The 24,857-nt window shown below is 44.7% G+C and overlaps 1 protein-coding gene across 1 annotated transcript in view; it reads left to right on the top strand.

Annotated features, from left to right (window-relative positions):
• The window catches only part of FBLN5 (fibulin 5), a 78,537-nt gene that overhangs the window by 22,211 nt on the left and 31,469 nt on the right, over nucleotides 1–24,857 (top strand). Inside the window, exons 3-4 of the mRNA XM_082275444.1 lie at nucleotides 2,544–2,595; nucleotides 10,772–11,011. Of these exons, the coding sequence (XP_082131570.1) occupies nucleotides 2,544–2,595; nucleotides 10,772–11,011 (292 nt within the window). The remainder of the gene's footprint in view (nucleotides 1–2,543; nucleotides 2,596–10,771; nucleotides 11,012–24,857) is intronic.

Raw genomic sequence — 24,857 nt, 5'->3', positions numbered from 1 at the left:
AAGTGTTACAGTGGAGATAAGAATGATGAGATACTGGAGGTAAATGAGACTTGGCAGAATCTGCGATGGGAGGAGGCGGGGAAACCAGATGGTGGAAATTGTATTATTTGTCTATTTCCTATTTATTGTGTATGTGTAAGCATCTGGAATTTCTGTATGGACTGATAATGGAACTCTGAGATGTCTTCTAATATACAGTATCTCACAAAAGTGAGTACACCCCTCACATTTTTGTAAATATTTTATTCTAACTTTTCATGTGACAACACTGAAGAAATGACACTTTGCTACAATGTAAAGTAGTGAGTGTACAGCTTGTATAACAGTGGAAATTTGCTGTCCCCTCAAAATAACTCAACACACAGCCATTAATGTCTAAACCGCTGGCAACAAAAGTGAGTTATTTTGAGGGGACAGCAAATTTACACTGTTATACAAGCTGTACACTCACTACTTTACATTGTAGCAAAGTGTCATTTCTTCAGTGTTGTCACATGAAAAGATAGAATAAAATATTTACAAAAATGTGAGGGGTGTACTCACTTTTGTGAGATACTGTATACATATTTCTGTATACATATTTCATTCCTTAGGGCTTGTTCGCATGTGCTTTTGTCTCTAAAAAGCAATCCACATTTGGATCACTCTAGAGAGAACATTTGACCAGCAGTGAGGAGGCATTTTATCACACCCTCACCTGCTTTAACCCACTGAACCCCACACTTTAACCTCTTGAACCTCGTACCAATGTGCTGCAACCACTTAAATTGGTACATTTCTTGCTGCTGCTGCTGTCTAGCAAAGTATCATGCTGTACATAGCCTGTGCAGAGAACAGAGTGGTAGGAGGGACCCAGCAGTAGGGGGCAGAGACAAAACCAGTCACCCTGCACAAGGAGAGAGACTAGCAGTGAATGGTCTTTATTACAGGAAGCTCCTGCACACTGAGACCCATGAGCTGTTCCAAGCCTTCTCCACACTTTTCTCTTCCCGTCATTCTGGTACAGATTAATCTTAGTTTCATCCGTCCAAAGAATGCTTTTCCAGATCTGGTCTGGCTTCTTTAGATGTTTTTTGGCAAAGTCTAATCTGGCTGTTCTATTCTTCAGGCTTTATGAATGGTTTGCACCTCGTGGTGAACCCTCTCTATTTGCTCTCGTGAAGTCTTCTCTTGATTGTAGCCTTTGACAATGATACGCCGACCTCCTGGAGAGTGTCCTTCACTTGTCTGGATGTTGTGATTGGGTTTTTCTTTACCATAGAGAGGATCTTGCGATCATCCACTACTGTTATCTTCCATGGATGGCCAGGCCTTTTTATGTTGCTGAGCTCACCAGTGTGTTCTTCTTTCCTCAGAATGTACCAAACTGTTGATTTGGCCACTCCTAATGTTGCTGCTATCTCTCTGATGGATTTGTTTAGTTTTTGAAGCCTTACAATGGCCTGTTTCACTTGCATGGACAACTCCATTGAATGCATGATGTAGGTTGACAGCAACTCCAAATGCAAATCCCACACTTAGAATACAATTCCAGACCTTTTACCTGCTTAATTGGTGAAGAGATAACAAAGGAATAGCCCACACCTGGCCATGAAACCGCTTTTGATTCAACTGTCCAATTACTTTTGGTCCCCTGAAAAAGGGGGAATGGCCATTCTTAAGAGCTATAATTCCTAAACCCTTCCTCTGATTTGGATGTACATACCCTCAAATTAAACCTGAGAGTGTGTACTTTCAGCCCATATCCTCTATATAACTAAAGCTTGAAATTGTTTTGGTAAATACCTGAAAAAAACTAAAATTGTGCCTGTGTCCAAATATATGGACTTAGGGTAACTTCATTTTCGTGGGGGGAAAAAAATAGCAAATAAAGAAAATCAATATAGCATCACAAATCATATTGTAATTGAATGTTATTAAAAATAAACTTTCATTTTCAATCTGCAGCTATTGTACTTTTCTGAAAATGCAATATGGCCGCCTGTACACAGAATGTTTACTGACCACACCCCAGAAACATAATTTCCTGCTTGTGTGATTGGCTCACCAATTTTCCCAGAAGTCTGCACTAAGATGAGTCAGATTTCTGGCATCCCCTGCAACAACGATGTCATTTTCGGTGAGATACTCCTGATAGGAACACGTCTAAAGGGATGAAAACCTATAAAATGCTTGTGTGTTTTGGAAGGATTTCTAAAATTGTTCATTAAGTTGCTGATGAGTGACCCTGCAAACTTTGCACTAAACTCCATAATCTTTCCAAATTTCCTGGGGGAGGTCACCAGTGACACTCTACCCTCTCTGTAAAGTTCCCCATTAATCATATTTGTTTTGAGTAAACAACTTTATAAAAGATTGTAGATTCTCTTCAGATAAAGAGGGCGTCCAACGTTTGACAAGTACACAGATATTTGTCAGAAGAATTATTTCAGCACATAAGAATGTAACCAAACATAAAAATAAAATCCAAGTTTGCTCCCTCGGTATATTCGGTGCATGGCTCGGCTCCTGTTCATAAATCTTTTATTATTATTTCTTTATAGGAACAGTGCTCAAATGGCTTCCAGATAGACAGAGCGACCGGTGAATGTTTAGGTAAGAGCATCTGTTAAAGTTCTGACAATTTATGAAGATATTGTTATTAAATTTATGAACAGCTAAAATTTTAAAGTGGACCTGTCATTAAAATTCACACCTACTTACCCAATCACATTCAACTTTTAGGTAAAGCCAAACTCTGGGCACAAAAAACCTTTATGTAAGTTCCTCAATAACCAGAAGGGATAATACTACTTTGTGTGCACCAAATGTCTTTGCAAACCCAGGCGCTAGCTTGTAGGAGTAGCAGTGACCAGTGGCGTAGCTTGGGTTGTCAGCGCCCGGGGCAAGGTTAGTAATTTGCGCCCACTACACAGACCACTACACTGACACCTACACTGACCTACCTGATTACTATACTGACACCTACACAGACCTACCTGACCACTACACAGACCTACCTGACCACTACACTGACACCTACACTGACCTACCTGATTACTATACTGACACCTACACAGACCTACCTGACCACTACACAGACTTACCTGACCACTACACAGACTTACCTGACCACTACACAGACCTACGTGACCACTACACAGACACCTACACTGACCTATCTTATTCCTACACTGACCTACCTTATTCCTGCACTAACCAACCTGATCACAACAATGACCTACCTCATTTCTTGACACCTTCACTGACCCCCCCCCCCTACACTGACCCCTTCATTGACACCTACACTGACCCCTTCATTGACACCTACACTGACCCTTACACTGACACCTACACTGACCCCCCTACATTGACACCTACACTGGCCCCCCCTTCATTGACCCTTTATTTCGACCCCCTCCTTCATTGATCCCCCTTCACTGAACCCCCTAGACTGAACCCCCTACACTGACCCCTTCATTGACACCTACACTGACACCTACACTGACCCCCCTACATTGACACCTACACTGCCCCCCCCTTCATTGACCCTTTATCCCGACCCCTCCTTAACTGATCCCCCTTCACTGAACCCCCTACACTGACCCCCCTACACTGGCCCCCCTACAGTGACCCTTCTTCCCTGCCCCTCCTTCACTAACACCTACACTGACCCCTACACCGACACCTTCACTGACCTCTACATTGACCCCTAGACTGGCCCCCCCTACACTGACCCCTCTACACTGACTCCCCCTACACTGACACCTAAACCGACCCCCCTACACTGACCCCTTCACTGACCCCCCCACACATTGACTCCTACACTGACCCCCCCCCCTACATTGACCCCTTCGCTGACACCTACACTGACCCCCCCCCCACATTGACACCTACACTGCCCCCCCCTACATTGACCCCCCTACACTGACACCCCTTCACTGAACCCTTACACTGACCCCCCTACATTTACACCTACACTGACCCCCTCCACTGACCCCACTACACTGACCCCCCCACATTGACACCTACACTGACCCCTACACCGACACCTTCACTGACCTCTACATTGACCCCTAGACTGGCCCCCCTACACTGACCCTTCTACACTGACCCTTCTACACTGACCCTTCTACACTGACCCTTCTACACTGACCCTTCTACACTGACACTCCTACACTGACACTTACACTGACCCCTCTACACTGACCCCCCCCTACACTGACACCTAAACTGACCCCCCCCTACACTGACACCTACACTGACCCCTTCACTGACCCCCCCAACACATTGACTCCTACACTGACCCCCCCCCACATTGACCCCTTCGCTGACACCTACACTGACCCCCCCCCACATTGACACCTACATTGACCCCCCTACACTGACACCCCTTCACTGAACCCTTACACTGACACCCCTACACTGACCCCCCCACATTGACACCTACACTGACCCCCCTACAATGACCACTTCACTGACACCTACACTGATCCCCCCCCACATTGACACCTACACTGACTCCCCTTCACTGACCCCCCCCCCTTCATTGACACCTACACTGACACCTACACTGACCCCCCCTTCATTGACACCTACACTGACCCCCCTTCATTGACACCTACACTGACCCCCCCCCCTACACTGACCCCCCTACTCTGACACCTACACTGTCCCCCCTACACTGACCTTTTCACTGACACCTACACTGACCCCCCCCCACATTGACACCTACACTAACCCCTTCACTGACACCTACACTGACCCCCATTCATTGACCTCTACACTGACCCCCCTACAATGACACATACACTAACCCCCCTTCATTGACACTTACACTGACCACTTCATTGACACCTACACTAACCCCCCTTCATTGACACCTACACTGACCCCCCCTACACTGACCCCTTCTACACTGAACCCTTCTACACTGAACCCTCCTACACTGACCCCTCCTACACTGACCCCCCCCCCCACACTGACACTGACCCCTACACTGACCCCCCCAACACTGAACCCTACACTGAACCCCCTACACTGCCCCCCCCACACTGACACCTACACTGACCCTCCTCTACACTGACACCTACACTGACTCCCCCTACATCATCCTCTGTCCTACTGTGGAGGAGTTCACTTACCTGTTCGTGAGGTGCCTTAGATTTAAAAATGGCGCCGCCGGGCGCCAACACGTCATTACGCATGCGCCTGCCGCCGCTCGGGAAAGCTAGTATACGTTCGGCTATTCCAGGTGGCGGCGCATGCGCGGTGACATGTTGGCGGGGGGAGAGTGACACTGGCACACCATGCGATTCCCCCCCCCCCCAGATTTTGCGCCCTGTGCGGCTGGCCCCCCCAGCACCCCCCACGCTACGCCACTGGCAGTGACTAAGGATGAGCTCAAGATCTAGACCAGGGGTGTTAAAGTCAATTTAATCCCGGGTCGCATCAGCATTATGGTTCTATCTGTAGCCCACCACTATTAGAAGACCTCACAGTGCATCCCCTTTACCACGTACTGCTGCTGGGAAGAAGCTGGATGCAGAGCTGGGAAGCAGCAACTGCCGAGTCTGGAAGAGGGCTGGAGTCAGCTGCCAGAGTCTGCTGAATGCTGAGACCAGTGGAGGTGGAGAGGAGGGGGTGCTGAGGCTCCACAGAGAGATGCAGGATCTGTAGGAGGAGTTGTGTCCTCCTCTCTGCTGCCAACTGCTGTGTTGGGGTCTGCTGCCAACTGCTGAGTTGGGGGGGGGGGGTGGGTCCTCTCTGCTGCTGCAGGGGGAAGGACAGGATCTGGCAAAGGAGTTCTGTCCGTCTGCTGAGACAAGGTGGGGACAGAAAAAAGGGAGATGCAGCAGCTGCAGGAGAGGTGCAAGGGCCACATGAAATGGCCTGGAGGGCTGAATTTGGCCTGCGGGCCTTGTGTTTGACACCTGTGATCTAGACCGAACTTCGGCTGTTCAGGCAATTGTATGAACACCAGACTGTTAGTCCATTTGGCAGGAGCTGAATATCATCTATAGTATCAGTATTTCTGCTGCTGCTATCTATGACAGATTCTTAAGAAAAAATGCTCAGGTCTACTCTACATTACAAAATGTGGTATCTATCCCAAAAATTGTATATGGAGAGAATAAATCCCAAATGGGATTAGCAAGGAATTCCCAGCCAGTAAATTAATAGGGTGTTGTCACTGGTGTTAAGGACACGGTAAATGCCAGCACCCACTGGTTCCTTAGCAACCATTGACACATAAGAAGCTGTCATATGGAGAGAATAAATCCCAAACGGGATTAGCAATCAGGGAGAGGGATGTTGCGATACCAGAGAAATATAATGGGAAATGTTGATGCAAAAATGTATAAAAATTTATATTTTATTAGTTCAACATACAGATTTTTTACTTTGAACTAATAAAAGATAATTTTTATACATTTTTGCATCAACATTTCCCATTATATTTCTCTGGTATCGCAACATCCCTCTCCCCGATTGCTAATCCCGTTTGGGATTTATTCTTTCCATATAGCAGCTTCTTATGTGTCAGTGGTTGCTAAGGAAGCGGTGGGTGCTGGCATTTACTGTGTCCTTCACACCAGTGACAACACCCTATTCATTTACTGGCTGGGAATTCCTAACAATGTGCACAAAAGGGGAGGGCATAACATGACACCACTGACCAAATATAGGCATAGGACCGTAGTTGGTCAATGATGTCACCCAAGAGACCCCACCCCTGGGAGATAATCAATGCTAGTCAGTGATGAGACCAATGTGTTCATCGGTAAACAGGATTTTTTTCTTTTGGCGGGGGTTCTGTACCCCCAGGCAACGTACCCCCCACATTGAGGGATTGTAACCAGGTGTGCTTCAGGAGAGGGTAATTCATACTGCCCCCTCCCCATACTAGACCCAAAGCTGAAGTTTAATCTGATGCTTCTCTATGCAATGGAGGCAGATTATGGCTGGTGGAAGAAGTCCCCAGGGTGCTGTACATAGCTTCCTGAAAATATTGCAGCACCCTGTCTCAGTACTCCTCTCAAGAGCCCACAGCCTTGATGCAAGCAGTGGGCTGGCCCTTGGGAGGAGCTCCTAGGCGGACTGCATTTGCATGCAGACTACAGCAGGTAATGCCCACATGTAATGCTGAGAAAACCTGGTTAAAACAACGGATATCCAGTGATTTGAAAGGGGCTGGCCAGGGACAGTCAGGCTTGGGGGAGGGAGGGCTAGATGATGCTGGACGTAATCCAGCCAGGAAATTAGGTGAGGTCTGTTTTGACTTGCTGCAGCTTCGAATGCACATTGTGAGACGCTTACAGTGTGCAGTGAAATAAAGCAGTTTTAGGATAGGAAAGGAGCCGGTACAACTGTGCAAGACTTAAAGCGGTAGTATACCGCTTTTTGTGACTTTTACCTACAGGTAAGCCTATAATAAGGCTTACCTGTAGCTACAATTAATATCTCCTAAACTGGCATGGTTTAGGGAATATTTGCACTGCATGCAGCCGCTCACGCGAGCGGCGCATGCGCTCTGAAGGTTCCGGCAGACCTTCAGCTTTCCTTGCCGGGAGCTAGCCAGAGCATGCGCGGGAGTGATGTCATCGCGGATCCGGCCAATCCCGGAAGAGACGCCGAGGGATCATGTCAGAGCCCGCAGCAGTGTCCGGGGGTCCGTGTCGGGGCTTCGTTCTAAGGTAAGTAATTCATAATCAGCTAGTATGCGATGCATACTAGCTCATTATGCCTTTGTCTTGCAGGTTTTTTATTTTTTGTATTTATTTTTTTTTTAAGTTTACAACCGCTTTAAGGGAAGGCTGGAAGTCTATTTTAATTAATTCTGATTGCCCTAATAAACTCTAACTGATTGCTACAGGTTGCAGTTGAATACCATCCTTAGTGCACACAGAGAAAACAATGCCTTTTGTTCACTTGAATTGAGTTGTTAAACTGTTTCCAAAACTGAATTGATTGCGATATTCTGAAATGTGACACTCCCTGGGTTTGTGCCGAGTTCCCAGGCGGATATCAGGCTGCCAGAACTCTGCCGGCTTTTATGTGAATGTTTCACTTCATTGTTCTGTGTTATCAGGACAATACACTGCTGTGTGTTTCCTTTTGCCGTTTCTTGAAAATATAAGAAATTTCTGTGAGGTTTACTCATATATCGGGTCCCTCCAGAGATTCGAGACTCCTCCCAGATTTGGGCATGAAAGCAGAACATACAAGTCCTATGGTGCCCGGCAGAAGAGCCGGGGGCCCAGAGGGAGATTTTTTAACCTGTTACAAAGCCATTTATGCTGACAGGTCTGCCCTCTGGTGGTCACAGCCAGTACCACTTCATGTGGTGTGATGGGTGAGGTCTGGCCCAGGATCTGAAGATACATTTTTGCATCTTGCTATAATAGGTCCTAGGACAGTGATGGCAAACTTTGGCACCCCAGATGTTTTGGAACTACATTTCCCATGATGCTCAACTACAATGCAGAGTGTATGAGCATCATGGGAAATGTAGTTCCAAAACATCTGGGGTGCCAAGGTTTGCCTTCACTGTCCTAGGAGGTCAACTAGGAGGAGGTAGGGCCTTCTCTGAGCTGGCCATACACTTTACTAGAGTCTCCAAATGTTTCAGTACTACAATGTTTCAGTATTTGTGAGCCACAAAAATCAGTTTTATAAATTATTGCATAACATTTAAATAAATTAATACATTTTACTTTTTTTAAATCGGCATTAAATGGTTTAGAACAGAGAAAGGGCTTCCCTTGCATCATGGTCCCCCCCCCCTTATATAAGAGTAACCTTCAGAACCCCCCCCCCCCCTACATGCTGGGGTAATTCTCAGTATCTGTTCTTATTCTGTATGTATGGACTCTGCACAGTACCACTTCTCTTGTCCTGTATGCTGGGTGTAATTCTCAGTATCTGTTTGTATTCTGTATGTATGGGCTCTGCACAGTACCAATTCTCTTGTCCTTTATGCCGGGTGTAATTCTCAGTATCTGTTATTATTCTGTATGTGTGGGCTCTGCACAGTACCACTTCTCTTGTTCTGTATGCTGGGTGTATTTCTCAGTATTTGTTTTTATTCTGTATGTATGGACTCTGCACAGTACTACTTCTCTTGTCCTGTATGTTGGGTGTAATTCTCTATCTGTTTTTATTCTGTATGTATGGATTCTGCACAGTACCACTTCACTTGTCCTGTATGCTGGGAGTAATTCTCAGTATCTGTTCTTATTCTGTATGTATGGACTCTGCACAGTACTATTTCTCTTGTCCTGTATGGCGGGTGTAATTCTCAGTATCTGTTCTTATTCTGTATGTATGGACTCTACACAGTACCACTTCACTTGTCCTGTATGTCGGGTGTAATTCCCAGTATCTGTTCTTATTCTGTGTGTAGTGATGAGCTTCGTGTTCGACCCAAACTCTGTTCGCACATTCGCCGAATGGCGAACAAATGGGCTTCTTCGTGGGAACTTCGAGCCCCCGCATCCATAATTAATTTAATAGGTTTTATTTAATATCCATAATTTAATATTAATCATTCGCTGGCCAGGGATTCTAACCCACAGCCTCTCACTTGCAAGCCTGTTATTCTACCAGCTAGCCACCGAGGCAGCTGAGTAACCTAAGACTCTCTCTGCCTAACAATTCTCTATCTAAGTTAACAGCTCTTTTATAGGGCTCTGACCTCACCAGCACCCCATAATCCACTGCTCAGGTGCAGTGAATAAATTACTGACGTCACTTCAGAAGGGGCGGGAAAAATTAATAGGTTTTAATTAAAATCCACAATGACTATTAATCACCCGCTGACCTGGGGATTCAAACTCACAGCCTCTTGTTTACAAGCCCATTATCCTACCAACTATGCCACCAAGCCAGTTGATTAACCATGGACTCTCTCTGGCTAACTAACTTATATCTGAGTTTGACAGTTCTTTTTTAGGGCGCTGGCGTCACCAGCGCCCCATAATCCATTGCTCAGGTGCAGTAAATAAATTACTGACATCAGTAATTTTATTCACTGCACCTAAGCAATGGATTATGGGGCGCTGGTGACATCAGAGCCCTATAAAAGAGCTGTCGCACTCAGATAGAAGTTAGCCAGAAAGAGTCCAAGGTTTATCAGCTGGTTTGGTGGCGTAGCTGGTAGAATAACGGGCTTGTAAACGAGAGGCTGTGAGTTTTAATCCCCGGGCTTGTAAACGAGAGGCTGTGAGTTTGAATTCCCAGGCCAGCGGGTGATTAATATTAATTATGGGTTTTAATTAAAACCTATCAATTGTCCCCGCCCCTTCGGAAGTGACGTCAGTAATTTATTCACTGTACCTGAGCAGTGGATTATGGTGCACTGGTGATGTCAAAGCCCTATCAAAGAGCTGTCAAACTCAGATAAAGAATTTTTAGGCAGAGAGAGTCTAAGGTTACTCAGCTGCCTTGGTGGCATAGCTGGTAGAATATCGGCTTGCAAGTGAGAGGCTGTGTGTTCCCTGGCCAGCGGAAGATTAATAGTCACTTACATTTAAGCCTTTAAAATGATGACTTTTGATTTTTCATGTTCGTATATTCGCTAGAACATTTCCCCTGTTCGAGATGTTCTGGTGCGAACCGAACAGGGGGGGTGTTTGGCTCATCACTATCTTTATGTATGGATTTTGCATAGTACAACTCCTCTTGTCCTGTATGTCGGTGTAATTCTCAGTATCTGTTCTTATTCTGTATGTATGGACTCTGCACAGTACAACTTCTCTTGTTCCAAAAACCTGTATTTTTACCATTATAGACATAGATGAATGTCGGAGCATCCCCGATGCTTGCCGCGGAGACATGGTCTGTGTCAATCAGAATGGCGGCTATCTCTGCATCCCCCGGTCCAGCACGTTCAGAGCACCCTACCGCACCCCTTACCTCCCTGCTGTCTCACCACTGGCTCCTCCTCTCTCTGCTCCCAACTTCCCGTCACAAGCCCGACCCCTTATATGTCGCTTCGGCTACCAGATGGATGAAAACAGCCAATGTGTCGGTAAGATACTCTTATTACCTTTGATTTCAGTAAAGGATATAGGATATAAGTGCAGAATCTGCCAATGTCCATGTGTTGGATGTGGCTGCAAGGGATTGCAGAGATCTGGGATAAAGTCAATTTAGTAATCTTTTTGACTTAAAGTGTTACTAAACCCACAACAATAAAATCAGTCTGTATATGCAGTAAAGCATGCTTGTTCTACTCACTGTGGAACCTAAGGGGTTAATCCTGTACATTGTGTAAAAAAGGCTGTTTGATTTTGTCTTCTCTGATCCTCCCCTTCTTCCATTGTCCCCAATTCATCTCCTGATAGAACAGAGCCCTAGGAGGCACACTGCACAGGCTCAGTTTGTTGTATATTGATAGATCCTTGGAAAAACAAAATTCTCTTCTTAAAAAAGTCCTTTGCAGCACTTGTGTTTCTAACACTAATGTTCTCCCAGATCTCGCTCCGGAGAAACTTTCAGTGACTGATCAGGGAGAGCATCAGTGTGGAGAAGTCATTTTCAGTTTTCTATTAAAAGAGAAGTATAGGTTTGTGTTTTTCTTTAGATTAACTACTTCTGGACTGGAAGGATTTTCCCCCTTAATGACCATGCCATATTTTGTGATTCGGCACTGCGTTACTTTAACGGACAATTGCGCGGTCATGCAACACTGTACCTAAATAAAATTGATGTCCCTTTTCCCCACAAATAGAGCTTTCTTTGGGTGGTATTTGATCACCTGTGCGATTTTTTTTTTTTTTTTTTTTTTTTTTTTTTATGTGTTGCGCTATAAACAAAAAAAGACAATATTTTTCACATTCTGCTAAATAACATTCCCAAAAAAATGTAAAAATCAAAATTTAACATTTTAGGCCAATTTGTTTTCTGCTACATATTTTTGGTAAAAAAAAAAGCACAATAAGCGTATTTGGATTGGTTTGCGCAAAAGTTATCGCGTCTACTAACTACGGGAAAGACTTATGTAATTTTTATTGTTTTTTTTTTTTACTAGTAATGGCGGCGATCTGCAATTTTTTGCGGGACTGGGACATTGCGGTGGACAGATCGGACCCCTGACTGACATTTTTGACACTTTTGGGGGGGACCAGTAACGTTACTATAAATCAGTGCTAAAAATATGCACTGTTACTGTAATAATGACACTGCAGGAAAGGGGTTAACACTGTGGGTGATCAAGGGGTTAAATGTGTACCTAGCGTGTTTCTAACTGTGTGGAGGGGCATGGCTTGTGAAATGATTATACAGACCTGTGATCCTATATAGAAGAATCACAGGAGCTCTGTGATCATTCCAGGGAGAAGAACGGTCAGCTGCATTTACAACAGCTGACCGTTCTTCTCTCTCAGCGGGGAGCGATCGCGGGTGTCAGGCGGCAATCGGATCGGGTGGCGCGCGCTCGCCCCCTAGCTGCAGGCACGCGACCGACGTATACCTACGGCGGTTCGCGCAGGAGCGGCTGCCTGCCGCAGTATAACTGCGGTTGGCTGTCATTAAGAGGTTAATACTTACCTAGATGGAAGAAGCATCTCTTCCCTGGCACCTTTGCACTGAGAACTGAGCGATTGAACACCGCTGATCACTCCGTTCTGACAGCGACCCAAGCAGAGAGCTGCTAACTGTCAGTCACCGCTCTTCGCTCTGCCCCCTCCTCGCTCATTGTAGCGATGAGCTGTGGAGGGGTGGAGCACAGAAAAGCGCTCTAAGTGTAGACTGATTTAATGAAGCCTTAAAAATTATAGTAACAACTCACAAGAGCCAAAAGATAGTCAGGCTTGTAACAAGCCTCCCATCACGGCTTTGCCTGGGACCCGGAAGTTCACAGGAGTTGGCCGGCATTTTTCTTCCTGTAACGGACTGATTATCCTGGACGCATACCTTGAGTGGATGGACGGCATCACCAGGAGGAGTATCGTTTGAGCCTTGTTACAAGCCTGACTATTTTTTGGCTCTTGTGAGTTGTTACTATAATTTTTAATGCTTCATTAAATCAGTCCACACTTAGAGGGCTTTTCTGTGTTTCTTATATTCCTCCCAGAGTTTTCCTCACTTCTGAGAACAGCAGCCCGGTGTAGGTGATATTGCCCATTACATCACTGGACTTTAGTTTATATGGACTTCCAATTAATATATATATATATATATTTATATTTTTTAATCTTGAACTGATAATTTTTATTTCCTCATCCAAAGATCTTTTGTTGGATATAAATAAAAAAATGGATATACCCGAGCGCTTTCATGCATTTGTTTTTATGTGGAGGGGTGGAGCGGCCGGCTCAGGCTCTCAGTGGCTCGCTGAGAGTGTGAGCCGGGTGTCGGTCCAGGCACTTGGCGGATCCAGACTTCTTTGTCGCAATGATGCGGTGCCTGGACTGACATCTGTGACGTCAGCAGAGAGCGGACTTCAGAGCGCTCTCTGCTGAACAATCCAAACACAAACAATATAAACGGCAATAAGTATTAGATTGACCTCCCCAGGTGCACACCCAGGCTCGCCACCAGAGATTATAACCGGCAAAAGAAAGAATGGTGGCACACTGCAACATGGTCCAATGATGAAGACTTCTTTATTGGTCAGTACCAGACATAACTAACAGGAACAGTTGACGCGTTTCACACGAACAATTCGTGATTAAGCACGAATTTTGTCCTTAATTTATCCAAACCAACTTCGCAGCCAATCTGAGGAAGATGTCTGTTCCACTGGCATTTATAAGGATAGTTGCATAGAGTCAAGCAAGTAAGTAAGGCAGTCAGTTGGTAAATACTCCCCATGTGCATATATGAGAGGGAAACTTCATAGTGTAACATGTTTAAAAAAGCAGAATACACTTGTGAATTAAGATTCAAATCAGCGTTGTTTACGCATTAGTAAAACATACTGCGGTGGTCAGCACCAGCCAGCTCGTGCGGAATGATGTCACAAATATGGCTCCGCCCAACGCATTTCTTTGAAACAGGCTTTGACTGGGAAAGGAGAGTGCAAGTGAGAAAACAGTGGGAAAAATAAATGAAATAAATAGTGCCAGTGTAGGTGCATTGGTTAGGCCCTGAGGCCTGGTAGAAAAAACTGCCTCTGACTTAGCCAAAAGGCCTAATCCAAAGAGACGCTGTACAAAAAAAAAAAAAAAAAAAAAAGCATTTGGTGACGTGGCCTTGTGCTCATTCTCACAGTGGGTTTCCCAAGCCCATGTGATACTAACAGCACCCCGGAGTGACCAACTCACAGGGGGCACTGACACCACTGCCTTCCCAGCCCATAGCCAGACCCAATAGACCAATTTTAATGAGGAGGTACTGGGCCCCGCCAGTCTTCTGGGGAAATTATTCTTGTGCCCCATATCCGGTGGATGCCCTGGTTTCTGTTCCAGCCATTCCAACCTTCAGAGCCCCATTCATACCAGCTGAAAGAACATACAGCCAGCCATTCCTACCAAAAGGCTGAAAAGCAGTGTAGCACCTCTACTGGACACTGATGGGAACAGATTCTACACTTCATCTTAGCCAAAAGGCAGAGAAGTGATGTTGCACTTCCCAGTCGTTCTGATGGAGTGGTTTTCTGTGCAGATGTGCCAAAGGGACCTGGCAAAGATGTTTGACACATTTGCACACACACAGGGGGTGGGGGGGTTTGCAGATGCGCAGACAACCCGAGAGACCATGCCTCATACCTGTGTTGTGAAAATGTGCCAAACATCTTTGCCAGGTCCCTTTGGCACATCTGCACACCCACCAAATTTTTAAAGATGGTGGTGCCAGAGGGGGGGGGGGGGGGGGGGTATGGGGCCAACATTATGGGTAACTGCAGTTCTTATTTAAGCTGCAAAGGAGATAGACAGGGGTGTACACAGGCGGCAAGAATTCTCCACCTGTCGTTTATTGTAGGTTGTAACACTTGCTGAATGTGACACATTTAACTGAACCCAATGCACATGATTGCAGAGTGGTGGTGCAAGTTTTTAGGGGTTAAAACAAGGGACAGAACTCCTTAACAAACTTGTCAAATGCCCTCTGAAACATGATCTACCATAGATTGCTCTTCAGAGGACAATGCCAGTGTAAACAAGTCCTTATTGAAACATCTGTCTACAACCAGCTGGCCACCCATAGACTCAGTGGTAGTGGAACAAACCTCAGACAGACATTGATAGGATACCCCCCAGGTCTCCCCAGCATTTCCTGAATGATTTACTGTATTTCTGGAATGCCGTGTTCCACAAAAGAGCCCTGTGGTTGGTTGTTTTGGCTCTCAGTGCCACTTTCCCTGTTACTATAGTATACAATTAGCATAATTCAAATATATGAATTTCGGCTTGCCATGTCACTTTGTAGCGGAGAAGTCTTCGTATGAATGTGGAAAATTTAAACTTGTTAAAGCTAATTAGCTCAGCTTGTGTCAGCGCGCCATAAGCTTACAGAATGTCCAAAGTATGACGATTAACCCAACAAGTTGTAGAAAAATTTAAAAGCCTCATGACAGTTTGTGTCAGGAGTTACCTGGACCCATTCTGTCACTGAAGGGTAACAACTGACTTCAGACAGGATCAGATGTAGAGTAAGAAATGGGCACCACATGTTGGGCCCTCCTTAGATGAGCTTACACTGCAAAGTCCTTACCACAACCGTACAATTAGACAGGTTTGGTCAGAAAACAATTAACATAAAAGGTCAACAGCAGCAGCTCCCACATTTACAGTATCTCACAAAAGTGAGTACACCCCTCACATTTTTGTAAATATTTTATTATATACTTTCATGGGACAACACTGAAGAAGTGACACTTTGCTACAATGTAAAGTAGTGAGTGTACAGCTTGTATAACAGTGTAAATTTGCTGTCCCCTCAAAATAACTCAATGCACAGCAATTAATGTCTAAACCGCTGGCAACAAAAGTGAGTACACCCCTAAGTAACAATGTTCAAATTGGGCCCAATCAGCCAGTTTCCCTCCCCGGTGTCATGTGACTCGTTAGTGTTACAAGGTCTAAGGTGTGAATGGGGAGCAGGTGTGTTAAATTTGGTGTTGTCGCTCTCACTCTCTCATACTGGTCACTGGAAGTTCAACATGGCACCTCATGGCAAAGAACTCTCCAAAGATCTGAAAAAAAAAAAAGAATTCTTGCTCTACATAAAGATGGCCTAGGCTATAAGAAGATTGCCAAGACCCTGAAACTGAGCTGCAGCACGGTGGCCAAGACCATACAGCATTTTAACAGGACAGGTTCCACTCAGAACAGGCCTTGCAATGGTCGACCACAGAAGTTGAGTGCACGCGCTCAGCGTCCTCTCCAGAGGTTGTCTTTGGAAAATGGATGCATGAGTGCTGCCAGCATTGCTACAGAGGTTGAAGGGGTGGGGGGGTCAGCCTGTCAGTGCTCAGACCATATGCCGCACACTGCATCAAATTGGTCTGCATGGCTGTTGTCCTAGAAGGAAGCCTATTCTAAAGATGATGCACATGAAAGCCCGCAAAACAGTTTGCTGAAGACAAGCAGACTAAGGACATGGATTACTGGAAACATGTCCTGTGGTCTGATGAGACCAAGATAAACCTTTTTGGTTCAGATGGTGTCAAGCGTGTGTAGCGGCAACCAGTTGAGGAGTACAAAGACAAGTGTGTCTTGCTTACAGTCAAGCATGGTGATGGGAGTTTTCATGGTCTGGGTCTGCATGAGTGCTGCCGACACTGGGGAGCCACAGTTCATTGAGGGAACCATGCACTCCAACCTGTACTGTGACATACTGAAGCAGAGCATGTTCCCCCTCCCTTTGGAGACTGGGTGGCAGGGCAGTATTCCAAAATAACAACCCCAAACACACCTCCGAGACGACCACTGCCTTGCTAAAGAAGCTGAGGGTAAAGGTGATGGACTGGCCAAGCATGTCTCCAGACCTAAACCCTATTGAGCATCTGTGGGGCATACTAAAACAGAAGGTGGAGGAGAGCAAGATCTCTAACATCCACCAGCTCCGTGATGTCATCATGGAGGAGTGGAAGAGGACTTCAGTGGCAACCTGTGAAGCTCTGGCGAACTCAATGCCCAGGAGAGTTAAGGCAGTGCTGGAAAATAATGGTGGCAACAAAAATATTGACACTTTGGGCCCAATTTGGACATTTTCACATAGGGGGTGTACTCTTTTGTTGCCAGCAGTTTAGTCATTAATGGCTGTGTGTTAAGTTATTTTGAGGGGACAGAAAATTTACACTGTTATACAAGCTGTACACGCACTACTTTACATTGTAGCAAAGTGTCATTTCTTCAGTGTTGTCACATGAGAAGATATAATAAAATATTTACAAAATGTGAGGGGTGTACATTCTGGCCGGTTCTCTTTAAGGGCCCTTTCACACGGGCGCTCCGTATGTCCGCAAATCATCCTATTTTTTTGCGGATGATTTGCGGACATAATGTAAGTCTATGGCATTGCGGATGTCAGCGGAATACCATCCGCTGACATCCGATTTTCGTCCTTTCAGTTCTGTTCCGTTTTTTGGAATGGAACAGAACCCTATTTTTCCTCCGTTCAAAAAATGGAAAGGAAGGAAAATCGGAATCCGCAATCCCCATAGACTTACATTATGTCCGCATATCATCCGCAAACGGATGGGATGATATGCGGGCATTACGGAGCGGATGACAGAAATGTCATCCGCTCCGTGAAAAAAAAAAAAGGACCGCAGCGGAGCTTTCACACGGAGCGGCCGTGTGAAAGAGCCCTAATGCAGTTTAGCCTCCGTCTGCTACAGTTATTGGTGGATATCCCATAGACCAGGATTTCAGGGTTCCTCCAGAGGTTGCTAGGGGTTTCTTGGGTAATGAGCAATTTCTGCCTCTCGGATAAGTTCCTGCTCACACATTGATCTTTTTAGCTATCTGTAAGGGAGTAATTCTTCCGTAAAGAGCATTCTTTCCGCAATTTCTCCCTATATGGCCTTATGGAAAAATCGTCAGTTACATCAATTCTACGCCTATCCAGGTTCCATTATTTGGACCAAGTATGGAGTGAAAATGGTAGGATCTGTGGTGCGGAATGGAACATTGCTTGCATTTGACGCCCTAAAAGCTCAATTTGGATTACCTAACACTAACCTCTTCCGCTACCTGTAGTCCAAACAGGCCTTTCAGACTAGTTTGGCTCCTCAAGTTTAGTAGTGCCTGTGGGGAACCTAGGGGCCTTACTAAGGGATGACACCCTTAAAATGGAGAGATCATCCATATATAAGCAACTGTTTGTAGATCCTGCCAGGCTTCTTCTATCCTGTCGTAATGCATGTTTGGCTAATTTTCCTAGCATGGATGGGGATGACTGGGATGATATTTGGGACTCCTCATTCACTAAACTGGTGTCTGCAAGAGACCTTCTCCAATAAAAATTCTTGCACATAATCTATTTAAAGGCAGAAGGTTTTTTATTTTAATGCATTTTATGCATTTAGATTAAAAACCTTCTGTGGGCAGCAGCCCCCCTCTAATACTTACCTGAGCCCATCTCTATCCAGCGATGTTGCAGGAGAGACTCGGCTGCCCGGGACCCTCCCTCCTCGTTGGCTGAGACCGCAGCGGAGCGCCATTGGCTTCCACTGCAGTCAATCAAATCAGTGAGCCAATGAGGAGAGAGGGGGCAGGGCCTAGCCACAGCTCTGTGTTTCAGTATACACAAGGAGCTGCAGCTTGACTTGGGTGCCATCAAGCTGCTTGCTCTGGGGGGCACTAGTCAGGAGGAAGGGGCCAGGAGCTCCAGCCAGGGACCCGAAAAGACGAGGATCTGGGCTGTTCTTTGCAAAACCATTACACAGAGCACGTAAGTATAACATGTTTGTTATTTTTACACAAAAAAACAAGACTTTATTATCACTTTAACTCCTGCTAGATTGGCTAAAATATTTCCTTCCCAGTCACCTAGTTGTTGGCAATGTAATTCCTCCCATAGAGAATCCATCCATGTATTTTGGGATTGTGCAGAAATAAAATTCTGGCTCAATGTAGTACAATGTTTTAATTCTTTCACAACATTAAATATAATCCCTACTGTGGAGATTATGCCAGAAAAAGCATTATTCTTTCTTGGAAAAAAATCGAATGCCCCAGCCATCATGGCCTGGAATGCTCTAATAAACAAAGCCCTACCTTTTTATAAGGCTACATATGCCAGTAAAGGGGTATCGGCAAAATTTGACCAAGTGCGGGGAGGCTGGATGAATGATGAAATCTACTGCATCAAAGTCAGGGCTGTCTCTCTTTGAATATGCGGTTCAATTGTTTATCAATACCATAAAACTGCATGTAGTTCTTCAGGTTTATAATTTGATTGGGGATCGGTATCAGTCAGCATTACATGTGGGATTTGTTTGTGACGAGTTGATTTGTATATCTGAATGCCATAGTTTGTTGCATACAGTGGGGAAAATAATAATTTTTTGATCCCCTGAAGATCTTTTAAGTTTCACCATTTACAAAGAAATGAAGGGTCTATATTTTTTTTTTTATCATAGGTTTTTTTTTTTTTTAAATGATAGAGACAGAATATCAACCAAATATCCAAAAAAATACAATACAAATGTTATAATTTGAGTTGCAATTCAGTGAGTAAAATAAATATTTGATCCCCAAGCAAAACATGACTTAGTACTTGTTGGAGAAACCCTTGTTGGAAAGCAAGATGTTTCTTGTAGTTGGTTACCAGGGATTTTGGTCCACTCTTCTTTACAGATCTTTTCTAAAGCCTTAAGCTTTCTTGGCTGTTGCTTGGCAACTCGAGTTTCAGCTCCCTCCATAAATTTTCTATAAGATTAAGGTCTGGAGACTGGCTAGTCCACTCCATGGCCTTAATGTGCTTCTTCTTGAGCCACTCCTTTGTTGCCTTGATGTTATGTTTTGGGTCATTGTCATGCTGGAAGATGCATCCATAACCCATCTTCAGTGTTCTGGCTGAGGGAAGAAGGTTCTCATCCAAGATTTTAGAATACATGGCCCCGTCCATTGACCCCTCAATGTGGCCTGTACATTTAGCAGAGAAATGGCCCCAAAGTATAATGTTTCCACCTCCGTGCTTGACTGTAGCGATGGTGTTCTTAGGGTCATAGTCAGCATTTTTATTCCTCCAAACACAACGAGTCAAGTTAATGCCAAAGAGCTCAATTTTGGTCTCCTCTGACCATAGCACTTTCTCCAAGTCCTCCTCTGAATCATTTAGATGTTTATTGGCAAACTTTAGATGGGCCTGTACATGTGCCTTCTTGGGGAAGGGGACTTTGCGAGCACTACAGACGGCGTATTGTGTTACCAATGGTTTGTTTGGTGACTATGGTCCTAACTGCCTTTGGATCATTCACAAGCTCCTTCCGTGTAGTTCTGGGCTGATCCCTTACTTTTCTCATGATCATCCTTACTCAATGAGGCAAAATCTTACATGGAGCTCCAGACTGAGGGCGATAGATGGTTATTTTGTATTTCTTCCATTTGCGAATAATCGCTCCAACAGTTGTCTCTTTCTGACCAAGCTTCTTGCTGATGGTCTTGTAGCCCATTCCAGCCTTGTGCAGGTCTACAATCTTGTCCCTGGTGTCCTTTGACAGCTCTTGTCCCTGGTGTCCTTTGACAGGTCTTGCCCATGATGGTGAGTTTTGAATGGAAGAAAGATTCTGTGGACAGGTGTCTTTTATACACATAACGAGTTGTTGTTAGGACTGGAGCACCTTCTTTAATTAACAGGATGAATCTGTGTACCACATGAGCACATACTAAATATAGCCTGTGGGAGCCAGAATTATTGTTGGTTGGTAGGGGATCAAATACTTATTTTACTCACTGAACTGCAACTCAATTTATAATATTTGTATCATGTGTTTTTTCTGGATTTTTGGTTGATATTCTGTCTCTATCATTTAACCACTTGCCGACCGCCGCACGACTATTTCCTGCAGCAGTCAGCCGCTCCTGGGCAAAGCGACATATACCTACATCTCTCACCCAGGAGCCTGTAGGGGGCGAGCGCGCGCCGCCGGAGGCGCCCTCCCGCCCCCGCTCGATCCCTGCCTTCCCCGCGCGTGTGACCGGCGGCTCCGAAGTCCGCTGGCAACTCGCGATCTTCCACAGGAGAGGGAGAAGAACGGACGGCTGATGTAAACACAGCCGTCTGTCATTCTCCCTGATGTAAGCACAGAGGCTATGCGATCCTGCTATGTAGGATCGTATGTCTCTGTGGTTACATCACAAGCCACGCCCCCCACAGTTAGAATCACGCCCATAGGGATACATTTAACTCAATGATCACCAATAAAGTTAACCCCTTCCCTGCCAGTGTCATTTTTACAGTAACAGTGCATATTTATAGCACTGATTACTGTAGTAATGTCACTGGTACTCCAAAAATGTCAGTCAGGGGTCCGATCTGTCCGCCGCAATGTCGCAGTCCCGCTAAAAAAATCGCAGATCGCCGACATTACTAGTTAAAAAAAAAAACAAACAATAAAAATGACATAAATCTTTCCCGTAGTTAGTAAACGGAATAACTTTTGCGCAAACCAATGAAAATACGCTTATTGCGATTTTTTTTTTTTTTTACCAAAAATATGTAGCAGAAAACAAATTGGCCTAAAATGTTAAAAAATTTAGATTTTTAAATTTTTTTTTTTGAGAATTTCATATAAAATAATTTTAAAAATATTGTTATTTTTTCAAAATTGTCGCTCTTCTTTTTTTGTTTATAACGCAAAAAATAAAAATTGCACAGGTGATCAAATACCACCAAAAGAAAGCTCCTATTTGTGGGGAAAAAGGACGACAATTTAATGTGGTAAAAGCGTCGCACGACCGTGCAATTGTCCGTTAAAGTCACGCAGTGCCGAATCCTAAAATAGTGCCTGGTCTTTGAGCAGCCAAATCCTCCGGGGCTTAAGTGGTTAAAATACACCTTATGAAAAAAAATGATAGACCCTTATTTTTTTTGTAAGTGGACAAACTTACAAAATCTGCAGGGGATCAAATAAATATTTTTCCCACTGTATAATTCTATTATGAAAAGAAAATAATTCTTTATGTGAGTTTCTCCAGAAAAAGTCCTCTAATGTTAGTCAGGGCCATGCTGGCCACTTGTGGTGTTTTATGAGACTTTTATGTTTTTTCTTACTTTTTATTTCTTTTTTTGTTGTCACTTTACACGTGTCATGTTTGTACTATGTTTAAAATTTCAATGAAAAGAAAAAAAAAAAAAAAAAAAAAATGAGAGAATTCTTTCCACCGACCATCACACCAATGTATCATGAGTTGCAGATATAGTAATTATTAGCAGGGGTTCTCTGAGACCAGAAAGTTATTTTAAGGGTTCCTCTGTGTTAATGGACAATGTAGCTATCCACTCCTTGGGAAACAATTACATGGCTCTCTGCAGGACGCGGTCACTAGGGATATTGCATAGGGAGTTGCGCCAGGATATTTTCAGAATGTGTTGGGTCCAGCGAGCCTAAATGTTCAGATCTGATTTATGATTGCCTGAGAAGTGCATCTCGCTCTTGCTACATGAATTGGCGGGGATTAGAGGAATGCAGGCACTTAGTACGTGTATATCATCTCCAGTGTGGTGTAATGACTTTTTTTGCTCCAGAATTAACATTTAACATCTGGGGAAGAACACTGAGCATCAAGATGGCCATGGCAGGGGACATGAAGACCATTCTATAGTGTCTTAGACTCTTGTCAGTTATTGGTTAATTTAGGTAGTTTGTAACCTGAATATTGTACTAATATGAAGTGCAAGTGTGCATCTTGTTTAATAGCGGCAGAGGAAGCAGTGATGGATCAGTAATCTGTATAGAAGGTGAAAGTGTGTTCCTTTTCAGATAGTTGAGGAGGAAGCAGTGCTGGAAAAATAAGCTGCATGTAAGGTGATAGTGTTGTCTTGCTACATATGGAGGAAGAATCAATGCTGGATCAGTATGTATCCGATACACTGCTCAAAAAATATAAGAAACACTTTGAAAACACATCAGATCTCAATGGGGAAAAGTCTCATTCTGGATATCTAATACTGGTATGGACTGGGTAATGTGTTAGGATCTATACTGGTATGGACTGGGTAATGTGTTAGGATCTATACTGGTATGGACTGGGTAAGGTGTTAGGATCTATACTGGTATGAACTGGGTAATGTGTTAGGATCTATACTGGTATGGACTGGGTAATGTGTTAGGATCTATACTGATATGGACTGGGTAATGTGTTAGGATCTATACTGGTATGGACTGGGTAATGTGTTACGATCTATACTGATATGGACTGGGTAATGTGTTAGGATCTATACTGATATGGACTGGGTAATGTGTTAGGATCTATACTGGTATGGACTGGGTAATGTGTTACGATCTATACTGGTATGGACTGGGTAATGTGTTACGATCTATACTGGTATGGACTGGGTAATGTGTTAGGAACAAAAGGATGCCACATCTTTTGATGGAAATGAAAATTATCACCCTACAGAGGGCTGAATTCAAAGGCATCCTGAAAATCAAAGTGCAAAAATGATGCAGCAGGCATGGTTATTTTGCTGAAATTTCATTGCAGCAACTCATAATGGTACTCAGCAGTTTGTATGGCCCCCAGGCTTGTATGCATGCCTGACAACGTCGGGGCATGCTCCTAATGAGACGACGGATGGTGTCCTGGGGTATTTCCTCCAAGATCTGGACCAGGTCATCACTGAGCTCCTGAACAGACTGAGGTGCAACCTGGCGGAGTCGGATGGACTGAAACATAATGTCCCAGAGGTGTTCTATTGGATTTTGGTCAGGCGAGCGTGGGGGCCATTCAATGGTATCAATTCCTTCATCCTCCAGGAACTGGCTGCATACTCTCACCACATGAGGCCGGGAATTGTCATGCACCAGGAGGAACCCAGGACCACAGCACCAGCATAGGGTCTGACAATGGGTACAAGGATTTCATCCCGATACCTAATGTGGCAGTCAGGGTGCCATTGTCTAGCCTGTAGAGGTCTGTGCGTCCCTCCATGGATATGCCTCCCCAGACAATCCTTGACCCACCACCAAAACCGGTCATGTTGCATGATGTTTCAGGCAGCATAACATTCTTCAAAGCTTCTCCAGACCCTTTCACATCTGTCACATGTGCTCAGGGTGAACCTGCTCTCATCTATAAAAAGCACAGGGCGCCAGCGGCGAGCCTGCCAATTCTGGTTTTCAATGGCAAATGCCAATCAAGCTCCATGGTGCCGGGCAGTGAGCACAGAGCCCATTAAAGAATGTTGGACCCTCAGGCCACTCTCATGAAGTCTATTTTGTTTGGTCAGACATTCACACCAGTGGTCTGCTGGAGGTCATTTTGTAGGGCTCTGGCAGTGCTCATCCTGTTCCTCCTTGCAAAAAGGAGCAGATACCGGTCCTGCTGATGGGTTAAGGACCTTCTACAGCCCTGTCCAGCTCTCCTAGAGTAACTGCCTGTCTCCTGGAATCTCCTCCATGCTCTTGAGACTGTGCTGGGAGACACAGCAAACCTTCTATCAATGGCACGTATTGATGTGCCATCCTGGAGGCGTTGGACTGCCTGTGCAACCTCTATAGGGTCCAGGTATGCTCCCAGTTGTGACACTGACACTAGCCAAATGCAAAACTAGTGAAAAACACTCAGAAAAGATAAGGGAAAAAAAATTTCAGTGGCCTCCACCTGTAAAATTATTCATGTTAATTTCATTAACACCAAAACAGCTGAAACTGATTAAGAACCCCCTCTGCTACTTAACTGATGAGATTAATATCCCATGAGTTTTCTTGACTTGATGCTATACTCTGATTAAAAAGTGTTCTTTAATTTTTTTGA

Source organism: Pelophylax lessonae (genome assembly GCF_965119305.1).
Source record: "Pelophylax lessonae genome assembly, chromosome: 13".
NCBI classification, from domain to species: Eukaryota; Metazoa; Chordata; class Amphibia; order Anura; family Ranidae; genus Pelophylax; species Pelophylax lessonae.
This window is presented reverse-complemented; position numbering and strand designations above follow the sequence as displayed.